Genomic DNA, 20,944 nt, shown 5'->3' on the forward strand with positions numbered 1-20,944 from the left:
AAGAGAATGGCCTAAATAACAATGTATCTGGATCCCACTGTCTTAAATGTCACTATCTTTTGTCTTAAATATTATATCTGATACCACTCTAGGTTCCAAAATGGGTGTGAATTAAAATGAAGAGAAGCATGAGAAGGGACTATGCAATGTCCAGTGTGTACTGGCTTTTTCTGTTTCTCTCTGACAGTTTCCTCCTGGTCCCACTCCTATCAGTAGTCTTATGTAATCAATATAACCACGACGACCCCAGCACAAGATAACTCCCAGAAACCTGTTAACCAGTCATTTGACAGCAATTTAATTGCTTCCTAGCAAATTATATTTAATAAATCCCCACAGACTAAGAGAAAAGCTCTCAGAAGTATGCATGTGGTTCAGTTCTCCACTACCCAAGAAGAAAAGGCTCACTCTATTAAAAAGCCACTATCTATAACACAGGTACACACAAATAAGAAGAGTGAAGAGAATGGTAACCCACAGCATCAAAGAGCAGCAGAGTTATCTCACAGTATGATGACAATCAAATTCGAGCTTAAAATACTCGAAGAGGCACTTTCCAAAAGCTTTCCAAATAAAATATAATTTAGAAGATAATAACTTTAATCTAGTTGCTTATGGTTTCAAAGATGTCCATGCTTTGGAGTCACTCCCAGTTTTCAGGGTTCTTTTTGTCCCCGGTTCATACTGAACTGATCTGAAATGCCCCACATTTTGATCATCTTTTATGAGTATTAAGAGCCTTCATTCATGGACGATGATTTAAATACATTTGGGGGTTGGAGGATCCAGTTCATAATTTCGCTTACTCTAGATTAAACCTAATCTCCATGTGATGACACTACAAACTCCTTTAATTCTCACAACAGCCAACCTATCAAGAAACACAGAGGATTTAAAGGCTTAACATTAAAACCAAGAGAAGTAAGCTTTGAAGAGGACAAAGAGCACTTCAGAATTTTCCATCCATCCCTGCAAATACCAGTAAAGACTTAACCATGGTATTAATAGTTAAACAGTTCTGTGTATAAGAATTACTCTACAGGGCTGCAGACACAGTCACATACACAGCTATTTATTGGTTATTTTGGAGAAGGAAATGGCAACCCACTCCAGTATTCTTCCCTGGAAAATCCCATGGGTAGCAGAACCTGGCTGGCTACAGGCCATGGGCTCACAAAGAGTCGGACACGACTTAGTGACTAAACAAGGACAAACTCTGTTGAAGGGCCTTCCATGGATAGTGCTGACCATATCTCTGGTTCCTAGATCTTAGTCTTCACATGAGATGCCTTTTACTGTATCTGTGTGAAAAGCTCATTATTATCTCCATGGAGGAAAGAATTCTAAGAGTCCTAACTACTTTTTCTGTTTTGTCTGCTAGCCTCAAGTCTCAGAGTATAACTACAGGTATTCAAGTAAGACAGGTATGTCTTACTCTTAGGAACTGTAATGAAAAGAACCACAGAACAGGGGAGTGCTGACACCATGCTAAGGGCAGAGCTCCGCCTGCAGCTTGCTCCAGCAGGGGGGGTGTTATCCACTCTGCACCATTTCTTCCCCCCTCTCCCCTCTGGAGGGTCCCTGGGAAGAGAAGCAGGCATGGCAGAGGCAGGACTCTCTCTCCGAGGCCGGAACACTGACAGAGCAAAATGACAAGGCCGGTGACACGTCCTCATTACTCGGTAAATGAAGGCATGTTTGGGTGCTGTAAGCGTGTCACTTAAGGACACAGACTCCACCAAGGACCTTGGTGGTGCCAGCAGTGAGGCAGGTGAGTGACAGTGGAAAAGTCCTCATCAGAATCAGTCTCCCTTCACTAGCTCTAACAGCAACAGTGAGACTACCACGTATTTATTAACACTTGCCTCTAGTCAGTAAGTTCAAAACACATTCTAAAAATTCACCACCAAACAATCTACCATTTCTCACTTGATATTCATTCCACACATTCACATTCAGGTGGTTTGAAAGCTATCTGAAAAGAAGTATCATCAGAGGATTTGGGAGCATGAGAAGGCAAAAATAACAACAAAACCCCCCTTCTACGTTTTCTGACCACACCGAACCTACAATATGCACCATTTCTTTTGCTTAAGAGTAGAAAGTAAGTGTTGGCCACTCGGTCGTGTCCGACTCTGCAACCCCATGGGACTGCAGACCACCAGGCTCTTCTGTCAATGGAATCCTCCAGCCAAGACTACTGGAGTGGGTTGCCATTTCCTTCTCCAGGGGGATCTTCCCGACTCAGGGGTTGAACCCAGATCTCTTGCATTTCAGCGGATTCTTTACAGTCTGAGAAACCAAGGAAGCTCTTCAATGCTATTTCATAAGATATAGCACGGTTAAACTCATCATATATTTATATATAAAATGAAGAAGGAAATTAAAAAAAAAGTTTTACAGTTTTTCCTTACAAAATAGGATGAGAGAATCATGGTACAACCAGCCAAAATAGAGGCCAGCACAACGTCAGGTGGAATTTCCGAACCACTCCTGCCAAGGATAGGGGTAAACATCTCAAATACGGCCCAGATGAGGTACAGTGCATACAGATATGGAATAAACATCCCCAAAAGGTAAAAGGCAATAAATTTTCCTCCAGCACCTAGAGAAAAAGAGAAAGAAAACATACATCTCTGAAATTCTCCAGTGAGATAATAGCTTTTTATAGCAACAGTGTATCTTTACACCTAACAAAAATTAGGTTAGCAGTGACTTGGCCTTTTGGTATATGTTATAAAGAGAGATAAAACACTTTGAGAGGGTAAAATACGAATTAAGAAAACAAAAAATGTAATATATTACCATGTGTTCATTTATGTGAGAATGATGGATATAAGATAAACATCTGTGTGATCTTAAAACAGCAATAATTTTGAAAGCCTACCCAAGAAAATCAAATAAGGAGACAAGTCTCTGGAAGCCTTAATGTATTTTAAGGCATTTCCCATTTGTATCGCAATCAAAAATACCCTACCATGCTGCTTCAAGTCCTTTTGCACGCAAAGCTTTGTGAGCAGCGGGAATGCCACCCAGACAGCGCTAATAAATGCAGAGCAGAGCCCCCGGTAAGTGAGAGCTGTAAGGAACCCACAGTGCACAAACAACGAGACATCAAAAAATACTTCTCCCAGATACTGGCCACTGGCATTCTGAAAGAAAGAAAATACAGACAACTCATCAAGATCTTTTATTGCAGTATAATTTCCACTGCTCAGAAAAGCTGCATTTTGTCTTGAGCAGGGTCTATCCTTTAGACTATGAAGTAAACACTGACAAAGCTACCTCCTCTCATGAAGCAATAAGTTCAAACTGCTGCACCGGAAAGGAGAATTTAACAAGTTGGGGTAAAAACATCATTACTCATATATAAGCTTTCCCTCCACTGGGCTGAGAGACCTTTGGAAATGTTCTAAAGCAAAAGAAAGCACTTCCCTTAAAACATTCACTTCTGTAAGCTCTTTTAACATGAAATTTTCAAAGAATGTCAAGCAAACCAGAGAAACGACCCATATGAAGAACAGTATAAGCCGTTGCAGCGCCACCAACAGCACGCCTCAAGAACTGCAGGACCCTTAGAGCACAGGGCCATGGGGGGTTTGATCAACACTTTGAGCTTTGAAGTCTGAAAGTCTGAGGATTCCTGTGCAGCACCTTGAGTTCTTCAGGAGAAAGTTGCCTTTGAACTTTATACATCTTAACTTCTACACCGGTGATTCTAATAGTGTAAACATGAAAGTTGTAATTTCGGTGCACAAACACCAAAACAGAAATACGTATGTTTAAGCTTTTCTCTCTCCTCTGCCTTCTCATTTCTATACAGTCCAGGGCATGTCTGTTAAAAGAGCCCCTACTTCAAAAGTGCAAAAGAGTTTCAGTCACACGTGATTCAAAACAAACTAAAGGTCACTTGGCAAACCTCCTTGGACAATGAAAGATAGGCTATTGTCGGTAAAATATTATATGTTCAACACTATAATCAAGAGTCATGGTCTCTAAAAAGAATAAAATAGTTCTCAGGATTCAATTTGAAGCAGAATTCCACTGATATTTAAAAACAAAGACATCAACAATGAAGACTGTAATAACTGAAGATGTTTTACACTGTCCCCACTTTGTACCAAGTTCAAACATCCCTCAAATCTAGTTCCCTTCTCCCCACCTCCATCACCCTTTCCCCCTTCCAGTCCATTGGTAAAGTATACTGTTACCAGTGTGTTCCTGCTGAGTCACAAATCTTCTCATTCAATATCCTGCTTAGAAAGTTTAAACTGTGGCCCCAGTGATTTTTAGGGTTATGCTCTATCAACCTTATCTTCACCACACTGAACTTTTTATTGCCTGTGACCCAAACACATCTTGTATATTCTGACCTTTGCCCATCAACCAGTTCCCTGGTACACTTCTACTCAGGCCACAAAAAACGCAGTTCAAATGTCACCACCCCCTTCATGAAGCCTTCCTGACTTCACAAGCAAAATTCATCTCTCCTGGCCCTACAATCCTACAGCACTGTGAAACTATCACTCTATTTCACTTCATCCCAGTACACTGAAATCACTGTGGTTTCCCCATCATTTCATCCCCCAACTGAGACTGTGACCTTCTCAAAGAAAAGACTATGTCCCCAATCTCTGTACCAGGCCCGAGGATGGGAACACACTGGGTACTCAAAGACAGTGTCAGACAAAAATGAAAATATTACTCTTTCTACTGTGCCTTCAGCCCAAAGTTTCATAATTGGACAACTGAAATTAGACAGAATTTTACTAAGCATGTCTGTCTTACCCTCTACTGTACCCCAATGCCATATCAACAACAGTCAGCCATACTCTGGTTACATCCCACTGCAGCAGGAATAAATACCTGAAATTGAGCCGCATCATGTAATTCTTTTGGAAACTGAAGTCATGAAGATATAAGTATTGGCTCAACCATAAACAGATGGCTAACCTCAGTGTATCTCTTCAGTAGGGCCTGCCACACAGAAAGGCTCCTTACACCATATCCCAACATGAACTGAACTGAGACCAAGCTTCAGTTCCTGAAGACATGCTAGTCAAAGTATGCTGTTTATAATCTTTCATGTCTCCAGTCTAATCCCCAGCAGGACAAACTGAAATAAACAGGTGTGTACATGCCATACTGAAAATGACGGAAGAAAGAAAGGTTTTCCCTTTTATTATCTTAGAAAACCAGAACATGAGAGTGGCTTGCTCTCTAATTATTCAGTTTTTAGTCCTGCTCTCTCACAAACCTAATACTTAACTTTGTTTTTACCAAACAAATGTATACAGTTGAAACCATGACAATACGGCTATTTCTCTACGACAGCATATGTCATTTTGGAACTCTATCTCCCTTCCCTTTCTCTCTTCAGCAATGTGTCATTAACCCCCAGACCACCTACCATGCTGACAGAATCTGTATCAACAACATACAGGTTAAAAGAAAAAGTAAAGGAGACTGAACATGTTCAGTGCAGCGTTAGATACAGTGCTCATCCAGGCAGAAAATAGTGCATCAATTCTGTGCCAGAGACTGCCTAAGCACGGGGGACACTGAACCTCATCCTCCCTGCCCTCAAGGAGCTGACAGTCCAGTGGAGAACAGAGCTGTTCAGATAAAAACAGCTGGTGGCCCCAGGGAAGGTTGGCAGATTAAACATCATGGTTACAAAAACTGCCGCTGCCAGCAGAAGAAGACTACGCTAACACACCCCAAACACTGTTTGCCAGCCATATAAACTCATTTATTTAAAGTCTGCAACCCTCAGAATAAGAAGTTTTCCAGAAAGTCAACATGGTTCTGGGAGTCACTTTTCCATAACCATGCCAAACAATTTTTGGTGTCACAAAAGGTCAAACATAAGGAACCCCACCTGAGTTTGTCTTCAATTCTGGAAGGTGGCAGAAAGAAATCAATAAAAAAGCCCAAAACTTACCACATAATAAAATCTTTTTGCAAGGGTATGTATGAATATTATTTTGGCTACAGCTGCAGTTCCATACAGACAAACGGAGACATAGAAGTGGTTATACCATGAGAGGGACTGTCCAATAAGGGAGACGAATACTGCTATAATGAGAACTGTAACCAAGCTGGTAAACCAGCTTATCAGAGTGATGCCAAGTCCACAGAAGAAGTCCTTTGTGTAGGTAGCAGCTGTCGGAGAGAAAACAAGAGTAGTGACCACTGTCTTTATCAGTTTCACAAGCAGTCAGTAAAATTAAAGGAGCAAACATTAAAACAAAATTTACCACTATAATTGAAAATATTAAAATTTCCTAGGGGTAAGCTTTGTTAAACATTACAACAAGGAAGGTATCAGTGAATACAATTCAAGTATGAACATCTGCTGAGAGTCTGTGGGTACAAAAGACCCAAAGAGGTAAGTCTTCAGGAAAAGTTCAGATATATTCCTGACTGGGAAAGGGAGTCATCTTGGGTTTTATCACCTCTGGAATGCTTTGTGTATTGAAATAACAGCAAAAATGGAATGCAATGTTACATATAAAATCTTACCAAAAGAAACTAACACAGGAAGAGAAGCAGCATGAGAAAATAACCAGTGATTAAGGAATATTTAAATCACTGCTAAATATCTGACCAGCTAACAGCACACACTAACTTAAAGACTATAAAATAGTTCAAGCAGAAGCAGACCAATTTAACCACAAGCAGTTCATTCATACTCCAGAACAGGGTGCTACTGGTCTGCAATGTGGACATTTTTTAAGGGGACTCTTCACTAAAAGTCAATACTTACAAACCATTTTCTACAAGCTTTTGAAGTACTTCCATGAAGTGCATAAGTACATAAAAACTGCATGCCTCACCAAGACTAAAAGTATAATGAGCATATCAACCTGATACTCATTTAGAAATTTCTTCAGTTCAGTTGCTCAGTTGTATCCAACTCTTTGCGACCCCATGGACTGCAACATGCCAGACTTCCCTGTCCATCACCAACTCCCAGAGCTTGCTCAAACTCATGTCCACCAAGTCGGTAATGCCATCCAACCACCTGATGGATGTCGTTCCCTTCTCCTCCTGCCTTCAGTCTTCCAAAGCATCAGGGCCTTTTCCAGTGAGTCAGTTCTTTGCATCAGGTGGTCAAAATATTGAAGTTTCAGCTTCAACATCAGTCCTTCCAGTGAATATTCAGGACTCATTTCCTTTAGGATTGACTAGTTTGATCTTGCACAGTCCAAGGGACTCAGCAGAAGAATCTTCTCCAACACCATAGTTCAAAAGCATCAGTTCTTCGCTGCTCAGCTTTCTTTATGGTCCAACTCTCACATCCATACAAGACTACTGGAAAAACCAGAGCTTTGACTAGATGGACCTTTGTCAGCAAAGTAATGTCTCTGCTTTTTAATATGATGTCTAGCTTTGTCATAGCTTTCTTCCAGGGAGCAGGCATCTTTTAATTGCACAGCTGCAGTCACCACCTGAGTGATTTTGGAGCCCAAGAAAATAAAGTCTGTCACTGATCCATCGTTTCCCCATCTATTTGCCATGAATGATGGGACCAAATGCCAGGATCTTGGTTCTTTGAATGCTGAGTTTTAAGCCAGCTTTTTCACTCTCCTCTTTCACTTTCATCAAGAGGCTCTTTAGTTCCTCTTCGCTTTCTGCCATAAAGGTGGTGTCATCTGCATATGTGAGGTTATTGATATTTCTCCCAGAAATCTTGATTTCAGCTTGTGCTTCATCCAGCCCAGCATTTCGCATGATATACTCTTCATATAAGTTAAATAATCAGGGTGACAATATACAGCCTTGACATACTCCTTTCCCAACTTAGAACCACTCTGTTGTTCCATGTCTGGTTCTAACTGTTGCTTCTTGATGTGCATACAGATTTCTCAGGAGGCAGCTCAGGTTGGCAGAGGCAGTCCCATCTCCTGAAGGATTTTTCCACAATCTGTTGTGATCCACACAGTCAAAGGCTTTGGTGTAGTCAATAAAGCAGAAGTAGATGTTTTTCTGGAACTCTCTTGCTTTTTCTATCCAACAGATACTGGCAATTTGCTCTCTGGTTCCTCTGCCTTTTCTAAATCCAGCCTGAACATCTGGAAGTTCTCAGTTCATGTACTGTTGAAGTCTCACTTGGAGAATTCTGAGCATTACTTTGCTAGCGTGTGAGATGAGTGCAATTGTGCAGTAGTTTGAACAGTCTTTAGCATTGCCTTTCTTTGGGATTAGAATGAAAACTGACCTTTTCCAGTCCTGTGGCCATTGCTGCGTTTTCCAAATTTCCTGGCATACTGAGTGCAGCACTTTCACAGCATCATCTTTTAGGATCTGAAATGGCTCAACTGGAATTCCATCACCTCCATTAGCTTTGTTTGTAGTTATGCTTCCTAAAGCCGACTTGACTTCAATTCCAGGATATCTGGCTCTAGGTGAGTGATCACACCATCGTGGTTATCTAGGTCATTAAGATCTTTTTTGTATAATTCTTCTGCGTATTCTTGCCACCTCTTCTTAATATTTTCTGCTTCTGTTAGGTCCATACCATTTCTGTCCTTTATGTAAGAAATTTCTTACAACAGTGTAAATCAAATGGTATTTTTCTTAAGATTTGTAACTTCTTGGAAAGATACAAGAAAAGTGCCAAAAAACTTTAGGTAAATTCTATACCCATCCAGTATTGTAGTTTTAGAGGAAAACACTTACTTTTATATTTGGGATGCAGTAATTTCCTTCCCAGGTATAAAACAACAGCCATTACCACCATATAGTTAATTATTGAGCCAACACGAGATGGGTAGGCGATGACAAACAGGCCAAGCACATCAAAGAAGACCATGTTTCCATGTTGATACTTAGAAGAAGAAGCCAACATATCAGATGTAGCTAGATATTTAAGAACTGCTAAAATGTTGTCACCTATTAGTAAAAAGAAATGAAAGGTAACAAAGTTGAAACAACCATCCACTGTTGGAGTCAAGGAGTACCTAGAAAGACTACGAACAAAAACAGCTTTCTACCATCCTACTGTTCTCTCCAATTTTTCTTGCTAAATATCTCTTATAAGGTCCATGCCCTCTATGCTGTTTCTTCTCTGCTTTGAAGCTCAGTGACCTGGTCTTCATCCTTTCTCTTCTATTTATTATAGCTACTCCCTGATCAACTGCACCCTTGCTGGTGACAAACCTAACAGCTATTTCTCAGTCTCTATTCATTTAACATATACTTAATGTAGTGGACACTGCTCTGACATAGAAATTCAGCGGGGAACCAAGAACCTCAAGAAGCTCACAGACACCAAACAAGTTATTACACACGTATTAAGAATTAATAAGGACTTCCCTGATGGCCCAGTGGTTAAGAATCTACCTTGCAATGCAGGGCATGCAGGTTCAACCCCTGTTCAGGGAACTAAGGTCGCACATGCCATGGGGCAACTAAGTCCTCGTGCCACAACTACTCTCCTGAGCCCACGCTCTGGAGCCTGCGCCCACAACTGGGGCAGCCTGCATGCCCCAGTCAAAGACCCCTGTGTGCCACAACGGAGAGCCAATGCAGCCGAATAAATAAATATTTAAAAAAAAAGGAACATCAATAATATCTGAATTAAAAAAAGAAATAGTATGGAGAAAGTGCCCTAAGAACATATCAGGGAGACTAGTGGAGTTGGAGAAATCAAGGAAGCACCTGAGGAAGTGAATTTCTAGCTAAAGGATGGATAGGAGCCATGACGGGGGAGAGATTTTGTTTAGAGACCTATGTAGATTAAGGCCCCGAGGAGGGGAAAAGTGTCCAGAATAACGAATGAGAGTCTTTTGCAATGAAGCTGAGAGCGGCCGAGTCACTATGAGGCGGAAGCTGGCACCTCAGAGGCCGTCGTAAGTATCTGTTACATCCATCAGTGACTGAGTTTAAACTACAGTGAAGAATTATAAGAAGCTCTGCATGGTTGGCATATCTTCCTGATGCTCATTCCATCCTGGACTTTCTCTTCTTTTCACTGAAGACACCACACTGTCTCACTGTGGGATTTCTTTTATTGGCTCTCCTGCCGCCTTCAAATGTGTCTTCCCCTAAGCTTCGGTTTGTTTCACTCTTCCAAAAACCATTTCCATTTTCCAGACTTCTGTGGTTTTGACTATGCCTTTAATTTCCAAACCCAGGTACCCAGTTCTGCCATGGTCTCTAATGGCGTATCTACATTTTCATCTTGTCAGTTCACAGACATCCTCTGTCTCGTGTCTGACAGAGTTCACAGCCTCTTTCCCCTCCTCACTACTGCTCTGAGCAAAAGCCACCTTCCCATGTCCAGTTATGGTCAGTGGTGTCATCTCTCCCCAGCCAGCCAGGCTTTACCCTCTGAGGTCTTCTTTGCTGTCATTCATCTGATTCATCCCTGCTATGTAACCTATCAAGTCTTGCTGAGTTTTCATTCAAAATGTACCTATTTTTCCACCCTTGCTTTCATGTATATCTTTTGCCAGCACTACAGTCTAGGTCCTCCATATTCCACACTAAAATCACTGTTGGCACAGCCCTGACTCTTGGCTCTGTCCCCTTCTCTCCCATACACTCCATACAGCATTTTAAACCATCATTCATTCACATATGCAGGCCTTTAATGACTTCTTATTCCTACAGCATCCATTTGCTGACTCTTAAAGCCATCTACAGCTTTCTCTACCTCCATACACCTCTGCCTCATTTCCCTCTATGTCTGAAAAATGCAGCCTCCATTCACACTGGAGTCTAACCGTCCTCGCCACAAACGATCCCTACTCATGCAGAGCTCTTACTAGAACAGGCTCTTTCCCACTGCCAAATCCTAACTCTTTGCAAGGCTCAGCCTCAGACTCACCTCCCCTGACTACTACTGATGTCTCTGGAAAACATTTTAACTCCTCTGTCCTATATAACTGGCTCCCCTGTCCTCACCACCCAACCTGGGATCAATGTAACTTTTCCATACCTGGGCAAGTTGCCCAAACATGTGCTTGTGCCACCTCCAGTGTACAGCTTCCGTTTTGGCTACACTCTCAGTACTCAGCAGTATGTGCATAACCCTAGGTCAGCTCCCTTTCAGATTCCTCATAATGAACAGTCTTACGTTCTTAACTGCTAAACTAGACTTCGAGGCTAAAATTCAAAGCCTCATCCAACTCCAAAACCCCACTTCATTCACACCATACACTGCCTCCCTAATGCACAGGACACAGAGTCATAGGCTCACAGGTCATCCATAATATCCCATCTTAATATCAAAAGTCTAAATGAGAATACCAACCTGCTCTCTGAATGGAATCTGTTAGAATTCTGTCCGCTGTATCATACTTGGTGTGATAAATGTATCCATTCTCAATAAAAGCTAAGTCTATTCCTAAGACATACAGGAAAAAAAAACAAAAGTCATTTTACTTTAAAGATCTACCTCAATTTAAGGCCTCTTTGTTTAATGTATTAAATTCCTAAAAGACATCAGAGCAGTACCATGACTGCTTTGTCACATTCTTGAAGGAATGATGAAATTCTCACAGAACTATAGCTGTGATACATAATTCCATATATAATGACTGGGGCATTACAAGTCACACAGTAAGGAGTAGGAATACTGGCATGGGAGGCCAGCAAAACTTTGCCATCTACATCCTTCCCGGGCCAGAGCCAAACTTTCACGTTAAACAAGCTGTGCAAGTCCCCAGGGCAGCTGGCAAAGCAAGGTAACGATGAAAAAGACCCCGAAGGGTCTGTGACCATCTTTTGGGAATGAAGCGCTCAACAGTTCTCCCCTGTTCTTCTGTCACACTGTGGGCCAAGATGACATGTGCTAGAAAAAGGAAGCATTTAAAGTAAGTTGGGGAAAAAAAATAATAAAGTAAACTGGAGTTTAAAAGAAAAGGAGATGACCAGGAGCTCTCTTTCAGGGAGTCAGAATATACAGTTCTCACATAAAAATCTGCTCTCAGAAAACGCTGCTTACTTACAAACTTCCAAAAAGACTTGTTTTTGATTAATCATTGTCACAGAAAAGTCCATAGCAATTGACAATACCCGGAATGTTCCCAAAATCCCTGTAGATCCGGAAGTCAGTATCTGAAGGAATGATTCCACTCTGGAAAACCTCCTGAGCCACCACTGAAGCAAATGGGTGTTTAGCTGCTGAGACATAAGCTTGGACCAGCCAAGGATTTTCAGGACCTGAAATGAAACATGACAACAATATGAGGCTAATCTGGATTTTTTTTTTTAACATACATAAAATAGTTACTATGGTGATTTGGGGAGACAGGTCAAGAGTTTTGTTTTTTTAATCCTCTTTTCTGTATGTTTCAACATTTCTTTGATAAATGTGTATGATTCTTTTAAATGAAAAATAACCTTGTGGAAAACAAAATTTCTTTTAATAGTAACAGCACTATAAAAAGTTTAAGTTTAAAAATGAAAAACCACTCACAAGCCCATCATCCAAAGATAACTATTATCATTTTTATGTCTTCGACTTATGTATGACTTATAAATGTATGTGTGTACACGGATGTACTGATAGGGTATGTATAATCTTGACATTTCTCTTTCACTTAACATTGTACTAAACACACTCCTATGTTGCCAGTTATTACAATGATTATTTTAGATAGTGCAATGACCATGGTCCAGTGGTTAAGAATCCACCTTTCAATGCAGGAGACGCAGGTTCAATTCCTGGTCAAGGAACTGAGCTCCCACGTGCTGCAGGGCATCTAAGCCCGCACACGACAGCTAGAGAGCCTGCACGCTGCAGTGAAAAGATGCTGCCTGCCACAACGAAGACCCGACGCAGCCAGATAATTTTTAAATGCTCATTTTAATAACTGCATAATTACTGAATATATCATAAAGTTCCTTATTATTACATATAACTTATCATTATTAATAATTCCACATTAACATCTCCATGCATATACAGTTTTCAAATATAGGAGTTTTTTCTTTTGGATAGCAAGATAAATTATATTACTGTCCCCAATTATTCACTCCTCCCTCTCACATAACTTACAATGCCTCCTGTGGAAGCAGCACATACATGAATTCCTTCAGCCAACTGACTGTGAATGGGAGAGACATGGACCCTGAAGAGCCATCACATGGTCCACCTCTCCCATTAACTTTGGCCCTGAGATCGCTATGTCCCTGATGGGGGCTTCTTCAGCCTGGATCCCAGGATGAATAAGACGCATGGAACATAATAACCAGGGGATGTAGCTGCAGTTACCCAAGAACCAGAAGGTAACATGAGCAACAAATAAACCTTTGCTGCTGTAATCCACTGAGATTCAGGGGTTGTATATTACAACTAAATTTAGCAAAAAGTTATCTGATGTTGACTGATCAAGTAACTCCCTTTCAGAGAATCCAAGAATATTAACATTTTTATAACTTTATAACCAGATAATCAATTTGCTTTCCTACAGAAAAAAAAAAAAACAAAAAACCATAAATGGTGGAGGATAGAAGGGGTGAAAAAACACTACAAATCAGATATCTAGGTGACCCAGATACTGGAGTTACCAGGCATGAATTTTAAAATAAATATTATTAATTATTCATAAACACAGATGATAGCAACGGTATCACTAGACAAGTACAAACTATTAACAAAGAGTGTGTCAAATAGAAACCCTAGAACTGAAAACAATAACTGCTGTTAAGAATTTTAATACATATACAGCTTAATACAAAGGTAAAAACAGCAGAAGAAAAAAATGACAGATCCAGAGAATTAAAGCACAAAAGGAAATAGGAATAGAAAATTCAAAAATGCTTATAAGACATATGGGACCAAAGTCTGTTCTGTACATCTGTGTCTCTTTTTCTGTTTTGCATATAGGGTTATCGTTACCATCTTTTTAAATTCCATATATATGTGTTAGTATACTGTATTGGTCTTTATCTTTCTGACTTACTTCACTCTGTATGATGGGCTCCAGTTTCATCCATCTCATTAGAACTGATTCAAATGAATTCTTTTTAATGGCTGAGTAATATTCCATTGTGTATATGTACCATAGCTTCCTCTATGGGAGAAGGCGAGGGTGGGATGTTCTGAGAGAATAGCATTGAAACAAGTATACTATCAAGGGTGAAACAGATCGCCAGCCCAGGTTGGATGCATGAGACAAGTGCTCAGGGCTGGTGCACTGGGAAGACCCAGAGGGATGGGATGGGGAGGGAGGTGGGAGGGGGGATCAGGATGGGGAACACATGTAAATCCATGGCTGATTCATGTCAATGTATGGCAAAAACCACTACAATACTGTAAAGTAATTAGCCTCCAACTAATAAAAATAAATGGAAAAAAAAAAAAAAAGACATATGGGATAGAGTGAAAAGGTCTAACATGAGTAACTGGAATCCCAGAGGAAGGGGAGAATGGGAATTGAAGCAACATTTAAAAGAAGTTAAGGCCAATAATTTCTGAAAACTTACAGGAAACACCAAGCTATGAATTCAAAAGGCCCTAGAAAGTCCAAACAAGATAAACAAAAGAAAAACATACTCAGCATCAGGTCTTTGCTTTTGAATACCATTTTCCACTAAAAGAACCAGTTCTCCCTAGAGATATGCCGAATTCCAAAACTGAGGCTAGGAAAATACTCAAAAGTGGGAACATCTTGTGCCAGAAACGAAGTGCTCAAACACGTCAGAGACGTGTCAAAAGGACAGGCACCAGCTGAAGGGCTGCCATTGGCCTGAACTGGATCAAATCATACATTAAAATGGTTACAACAGAATATAAAATCCATAAAATAAAACACATGAAAAACACTGAAATAAACACACACACATAAGGGAGAAGCCTTACAAGGAGCTGAGAAGAAGAGAAGTGAAAGGCAAAGAAAAGGAAAGATATACGAACTGAATGCAGAGTTCCAGAGAATAGCAAGGAGAAATAAGAAAGCCGCCTTAAGTGAACAGTGCAAAGAAATAGAGGAAAACAACAGAATGGGAAAGACTACAGATCCCATCAAGAAAACTGGAGATGCCAAGGGAACGTTTCATGTAAAGATGGGCATGATAAAGGACAGAAATGGCAAGGACCTAACAGAAGCAGAGGACATGGGAAGAGTAAACAGAAGAACTACCTAAAAAGTCTTAATGACACAGATAAACACAATGGTATGGTTACTCACCTAAAGCTGGACATCCTGAAGTATGAAGTCAAGTGGGCCTTAGAAAGCATTACTACATATAAAGCTACTGGAGGTAGCGGAATTCCAACTGAGCTAAATAAAATCCTAAAAGATGATGCTGTTAAAGTGCTGCACTCAACAAGTTAGCAAATTTGGAAAACTCGGCAGTGGCCACAGGACTGGAAAAGGTCAGTTTTCATTCCAATTCCAAGAAGAGCAATGCCAAAAAATGTTCAAACTACCACACAGTTGCACTCATTTCATATGCTAGCAAAGTAATGCTCAAAATCCTTCAAGCTGGGTTTCAACAGTACATGAACTGAGAACTTCTAGATGTACAAGCTGGATTTAGAAAAGGTAGAGGAGCCAGAGATCAAATTGCAACATCCATCAGATCATAGAAAAAGCAAGGGAATACAAAAAGACATCTGCTTCACTCACTACGCCAAAGCCTTTGATTGTGTAGATCACAACAAACTGTGGAAAATTCTGAAAGAGATGGGAATACAAGACCACCTGACCTGCCTCTTGAGAAACCTGTATGCAGGTCAGGAAGCAACAGTTAGAACTGGACATGGAACAACAGACTGGTTCCAAATAGGAAAAGGAGTAAATCAAGGCTGTATATTGTCACCCTGCTTATTTAACTTATATGCAGAGTACATCATGAGAAACACTGGGCTGGAGGAAGCACAAGCCGGAATCAAGATTGCCAGGAGAAATATCAATCACCTCAGATATGCAGATGACACCACACTTATGGCAGAAAGTGAAAAGCAACTAAAGAGCCTCTTGCTGACAGTGAAAGAGGAGAGTGAAAAAGCTGGCTTAAAGCTCAACATTCAGAAAACTAAGATCATGGCATCTGGTCCCATCACTTCATGGCAAATAGATGGGGAACCAGTGGAAACAGTGTCAGACTTTATTTTGGGGGGCTCCAAAATCACTGCAGATGGTGATTTGCAGCCATGAAATTAAAAGACGCTTACTCCTTGAAAGGAAAGTTATGACCAACCTAGACAGCACATTAAAAAGCAGAGACATTACTTTGCCAACAAAGGTCCGTCTAGTCAAGGCTATGGTTTTTCCAGTGGTTATGTATGGATGTGAGAGTTGGACTATAAACAAAGCTGAGTGCTGAAGAACTGATGCTTTTGAACTGTGATGTTGGAGAAGACTCTTGAGAGCCCCTTGGACTGCAAGGAGATCCAACCAGTCCATCCTAAAGGAGATCAGTCCTGGGTGTTCACTGGAAGGACTGATGTTGAAGCTGAAACTCCAATACTTTGGCCACCTGATGCGAAGAGATGACTCATTTGAAGAGACCCTGATGCTGGGAAAGATTGAGGGCAGGAGAAGGGGACGACAAAGGATAAGATGGTTGGATGGCATCACTGACTTCAATGGACATGGGTTTGGGTGGACTCCGGGAGTTGGTGATGGACAGGGAGGCCTGGCGTGCTGCAGTTCATGGGGTCGCAGTCGGACACGACTGAGCGACTGAACTGAACTGAACCACTCTAATGGCAGAAAGCAAAGAGAAACTAAAGAGCCTCTTAAATAGTATGAAAAAGAAGAGTGGAAAAAGCCGGCTTCAAACAAAACATCAAACAATGAAGATCATGGCATCTGGTCCTGTCACTTCATGGCAAATAGATGGGGGACAAAGTAAAAACAGTGGCAGATTTTATTTTCTTGGGATCCAAAATCACTGTGGACAGTGACTGCAGTCAGGAAATTAAAAAGAGGCTTGCTCCTTGGAAGAAGAGCTATGAAAAACCCAGATAGTGTATTAAAGAGAGACATTACTTTGCCAACAAAGGTCCGTAAAGTCAAAGCTATGCTTTTCCCAGTAGTCATATATGATGTGAAAGTTGGACCATAAGAAGGCTGAGCACCAAAGAATTGATACATTTAATTGTGAAGCTGGAGAAGACTCTTCAGAGTCCCTTGGACAGCATGGAGATCAAACCAATCAATCCTCAAGGAAATCAACTCTGAATATTCACTAGAAGGACTGATGCTGAAACTCCAATACTTTGGCCACCGGATGCGAAGAGCTGACTCACTGAAAAAGACTCTAATGTTGGAAAAGATTGAAAGCAGGAGGAGAAGGGGAAGACACAGGATGAGATGGTTAGATTTCATCACTGACTCGATAGACATGAGTTTGAACAAGCTCTGGGAGTTGGTGACAGACAGGGAAGCCTAGTGTGCTGCAGTCCATGAGGTCACAAAGAGTCGGACACTGAACGACTGAACTGGACTACAGCCAGTCAGTTCCTAATAAATTATTATTTGCTCTTTATTTTCTATGTATTTTAGACTATGGAAATGATGTTAGAGAAAAAGCAAATTTGAGCAATTTTCTTATTTGACTTCAAACAGGTCATAAATCAGCAGACAACTCACAACATCAACAACACATCTGGCTCAGGAACTGCTAATAAGCGTACAGTATAGTGGTGGTTCAAGAAGGTTTGCAAACGAGACGAGTCTTGAAAGTAAGAAGCACAGTGGCTGGCCATCAGAAGTTGACAACAATCATCTGAAAAGATCATTGAAACTGATCCTCTTATAACTACACAAGAAGTTGCCCAAGAACTCCATGTCAACCATTCTATGGTCATTTGGCATTTGAAGCAAATTGGAAAGGTGAAAAAGCTCAGTAATTGGGTGCCTCATGAGTTGACTGCATCTATTTCTGCTTTATTGACTATGCCAAAGCCTTTGACTGTGTGGATCACCACAAGCTGTGGGAAATTCTTAAAGAGATGGGAATATAAGACCACCTGACCTGCCTCCTGAGAAATCTGTATGCAGGTCAGAAAGCAACAGTTAGAACTGGACATGGAACAACAGACTGGTTCCAGATAGGGAAAGGAGTACATCAAGGTTGTATATTGTCACCCTGCTGACTTAACTTATTTGAAGAGTACATCATGAGAAATGCTGGGCTGGATGAAGCACAATCTGGAATCAAGATCGCCAGGAGAAATATCAATAACCTGAGATACACAGATGACATCACCCTTATGGCAGAAAGTGAAGAAGAACTAAAGAGCCTCTTGATGAAAGTGAAAGAGGAGAGTGAAAAAGCTTAAAGTGTTGGCTTAAAGCTCAACATTCAGAAAACTAAGATCATGGCATCTGGTCTCATCACTTCATGGCAAATAGATGGGAAAACGATGGAAACAGTGAAAGAGTTTATTTTGGGGGGCTCCAAAATCACTGCAGATGGTGACTGCAGCCATGAAATTAAAAGACGCTTGCTCCTTGGAAGGAAAGTTATGACCAACCTAGACAGCATATTAAAAAGCAGAGACATTACTTTGCCAACAAAGGTCCATCTAGTCAAGGCTATGGTTTTTCCAGTAGTCATGTATGGAAATGAGAGTTGGACTATAAAGAAAGCTGAGCGCCAAAGAATTGATGCTTTTGAACTGTGTGTTGGCAAAGACTCTTACTGCAAGGAGATCCAACGAGTCCATCCTAAAGGAGATCAGTCCTGGGTGTTCACTGGAAAGACTGATGTTGAAGCTGAAACTCCAATACTTTGGCCACCTGATGCGAAGAACTGACTCATTGGAAAAGACCTGATGTTGGGAAAGATTGAAGGCAGGAAAAGAAGGGGGTGAAAGAGGATGAGATGGTTGGATGGCATCACTGACTCAATGGACATGAGTTTGGGTTAACTCTGGGAGTTGGTGATGGGGAGGCCTGGCGTGCTGCCGTCCATGGGGTTGCGAAGAGTCAGACATGACTAAGAGACTGAATGAACTGAGTTGACTGCAAATCAAAAACATCATTTTGAAATGTTGTCTTCTCTTATTCTATACAACAACAATGAACAATTTCTCAATCAGATTATGAAGTGCAACAAAAAGTAGATTTTTTACAACCAGAGACAACCAGCTCTGTGACTGGACCAAAATGAAACCCTGAAGCACATCCCAAAGCCAAACTTGCATGAAAAATAGGTCATGGTCACTGTTTGGTGGTCTGCTGCCTGTCTGATCCACTACAGTTTTCTGAATCCTAGTAAAATCATCACATCTGAGAAGTATGCTCAGCAAATTGATGAGATACACCAAAAACTGCAATGTCTGCAGCTGGCACTGTTCAACAGAACAGGCCCAATTCTTCTCCACCACATCATCTGTCCACTCATTGCACAACCAACATTTTAAAAGTTGAACAAACTGGGTTACGGACTTTTGCCTCATTTGCCATACCACCTGATGCAAACAGCCCACTCATTGGAAAAGTCCCTGATACTGGGAAAGACTGAAGGCAGAAAGAGAAGATGGCAACAGAGGATGAGATGGTTGGATGCCATCACTGATTCACTGGACAAGAACTTAGGCAAATTCTGGGAGATAATGAGGAACAGGGAAGACTGGTTTGCTGCAGTCCATGGGGTCCTGAAGAGTCAGACACAACTTGACAACTGAACAACAACACAGATTAGAAAAATTAGTATTGGTAAAATATCCACGCTACACTAGGTAATCTATAGATTCAGTGCAATCCCTATCAAAATGCCAATGGCATTTCTCACAGAATTAGAACAAACAATCCTCAAATTTGTATGGAAGCATAAAAGACCCCAAATAGCCAAAGCAATTTTAAGCAAGAAGAATAAAGCCAGAGACATCACACTTCTTGATTGCAAACTGTATGACAAAGCTCTTGTCATGAAAACAGTATGATATTGGCATAAAAACAGAAACACAGATCAATGAAACAGAATAGAGAATTCAGAACTCCATACATATATATGGTCAATTAATTTACAACAAGTAGCCAAGAATATACAGTGGGTAAGGAACAGTGTTTGAAACAAATGGTATTGGGAAAACTGGACTACCACACACAAAATAATGGAAATGAACAACTATATTATACTATACACAAAATTAACTCAAAACGGGTTAAAGATTGAATACATAAAACTGAAATCATACAATTCCAAGGAGAAAACATAGGTAGTGAGCTCCTTGACATTGGTCTTGGTGATGATGTTTTGGATTTCACAGAAGCAAAGGCAACAAAAGCAAAAAATAAATAAGCAGGGCTACATCAAACTAAAAAGCCTCAGCCCAGCAAAGAAAATCATCAACAAAGTGAAAAGGCAGTGTACTGAATGAAAGAAAATATTTGCAAACCATATATATAAGGGTTAATATCTAAAATATAAAGAATTCATACAGATCAAGAGCCAAATAAAAAATCCCAATCTGATTAAAAATGGGCACAGGACTTGAACAGACACTTGTCTAATGATGATAAACAGATGCCTAAGATGTATTTAAATGGTGCTCAACATCACTAATCATCAGGTATATGCAGATCAAAACCACAGTGACATATCACTTCATACCTGTCAGGACAGCTGTTATCAAAAAGATAAGAAATAAGTGTTTGTAAGGATGTGGAGAAATGGGAATCCTTGTGCACTGCTGGTGGGAAAGTAAATTGGTGCTTCCATGAGGGAAAACAATATAGAAGTTTCTCAAAAAATTAAAAACTATATGGTTCTACTTCTGGGTGTTTATAAAAAAAAAAACACCAAAAATGAATTCAAAAAAATATCTGCACCCCCATATGCACTGGAGCATTATTTACAACAGCCAAGACATGGAAACAACCTACGTCCATCAACAGATGCATGGATAAGGAAAATATGTGTGTGTGTGTATACACACACCTAGACAGGTGGGATGGGGTACGGGAAGTAGGGAAGCAGGCTCAACATGGAGGGGTATATGCATGCTTATAGTTGATTCATGTTGTTG

General features: G+C 40.6%; 1 protein-coding gene across 2 annotated transcripts in view; it reads right to left on the bottom strand.

Moving 5' to 3' along the window:
* The window catches only part of ERMP1 (endoplasmic reticulum metallopeptidase 1), a 54,298-nt gene that overhangs the window by 19,935 nt on the left and 13,419 nt on the right, over positions 1-20,944 (bottom strand). For both annotated transcript variants that reach the window (XM_070480453.1, XM_020904592.2), the window contains exons 5-10: positions 12,028-12,174; positions 11,264-11,356; positions 8,686-8,898; positions 5,945-6,165; positions 2,978-3,152; positions 2,415-2,605 (exon numbers count right to left, since the gene is read on the bottom strand). In XM_070480453.1, the coding sequence (XP_070336554.1) occupies positions 2,415-2,605; positions 2,978-3,152; positions 5,945-6,165; positions 8,686-8,898; positions 11,264-11,356; positions 12,028-12,174 (1,040 nt within the window). The remainder of the gene's footprint in view (positions 1-2,414; positions 2,606-2,977; positions 3,153-5,944; positions 6,166-8,685; positions 8,899-11,263; positions 11,357-12,027; positions 12,175-20,944) is intronic.

This window comes from Odocoileus virginianus, chromosome 18, assembly GCF_023699985.2.
Source record: "Odocoileus virginianus isolate 20LAN1187 ecotype Illinois chromosome 18, Ovbor_1.2, whole genome shotgun sequence".
Lineage (NCBI taxonomy): Eukaryota > Metazoa > Chordata > Mammalia > Artiodactyla > Cervidae > Odocoileus > Odocoileus virginianus.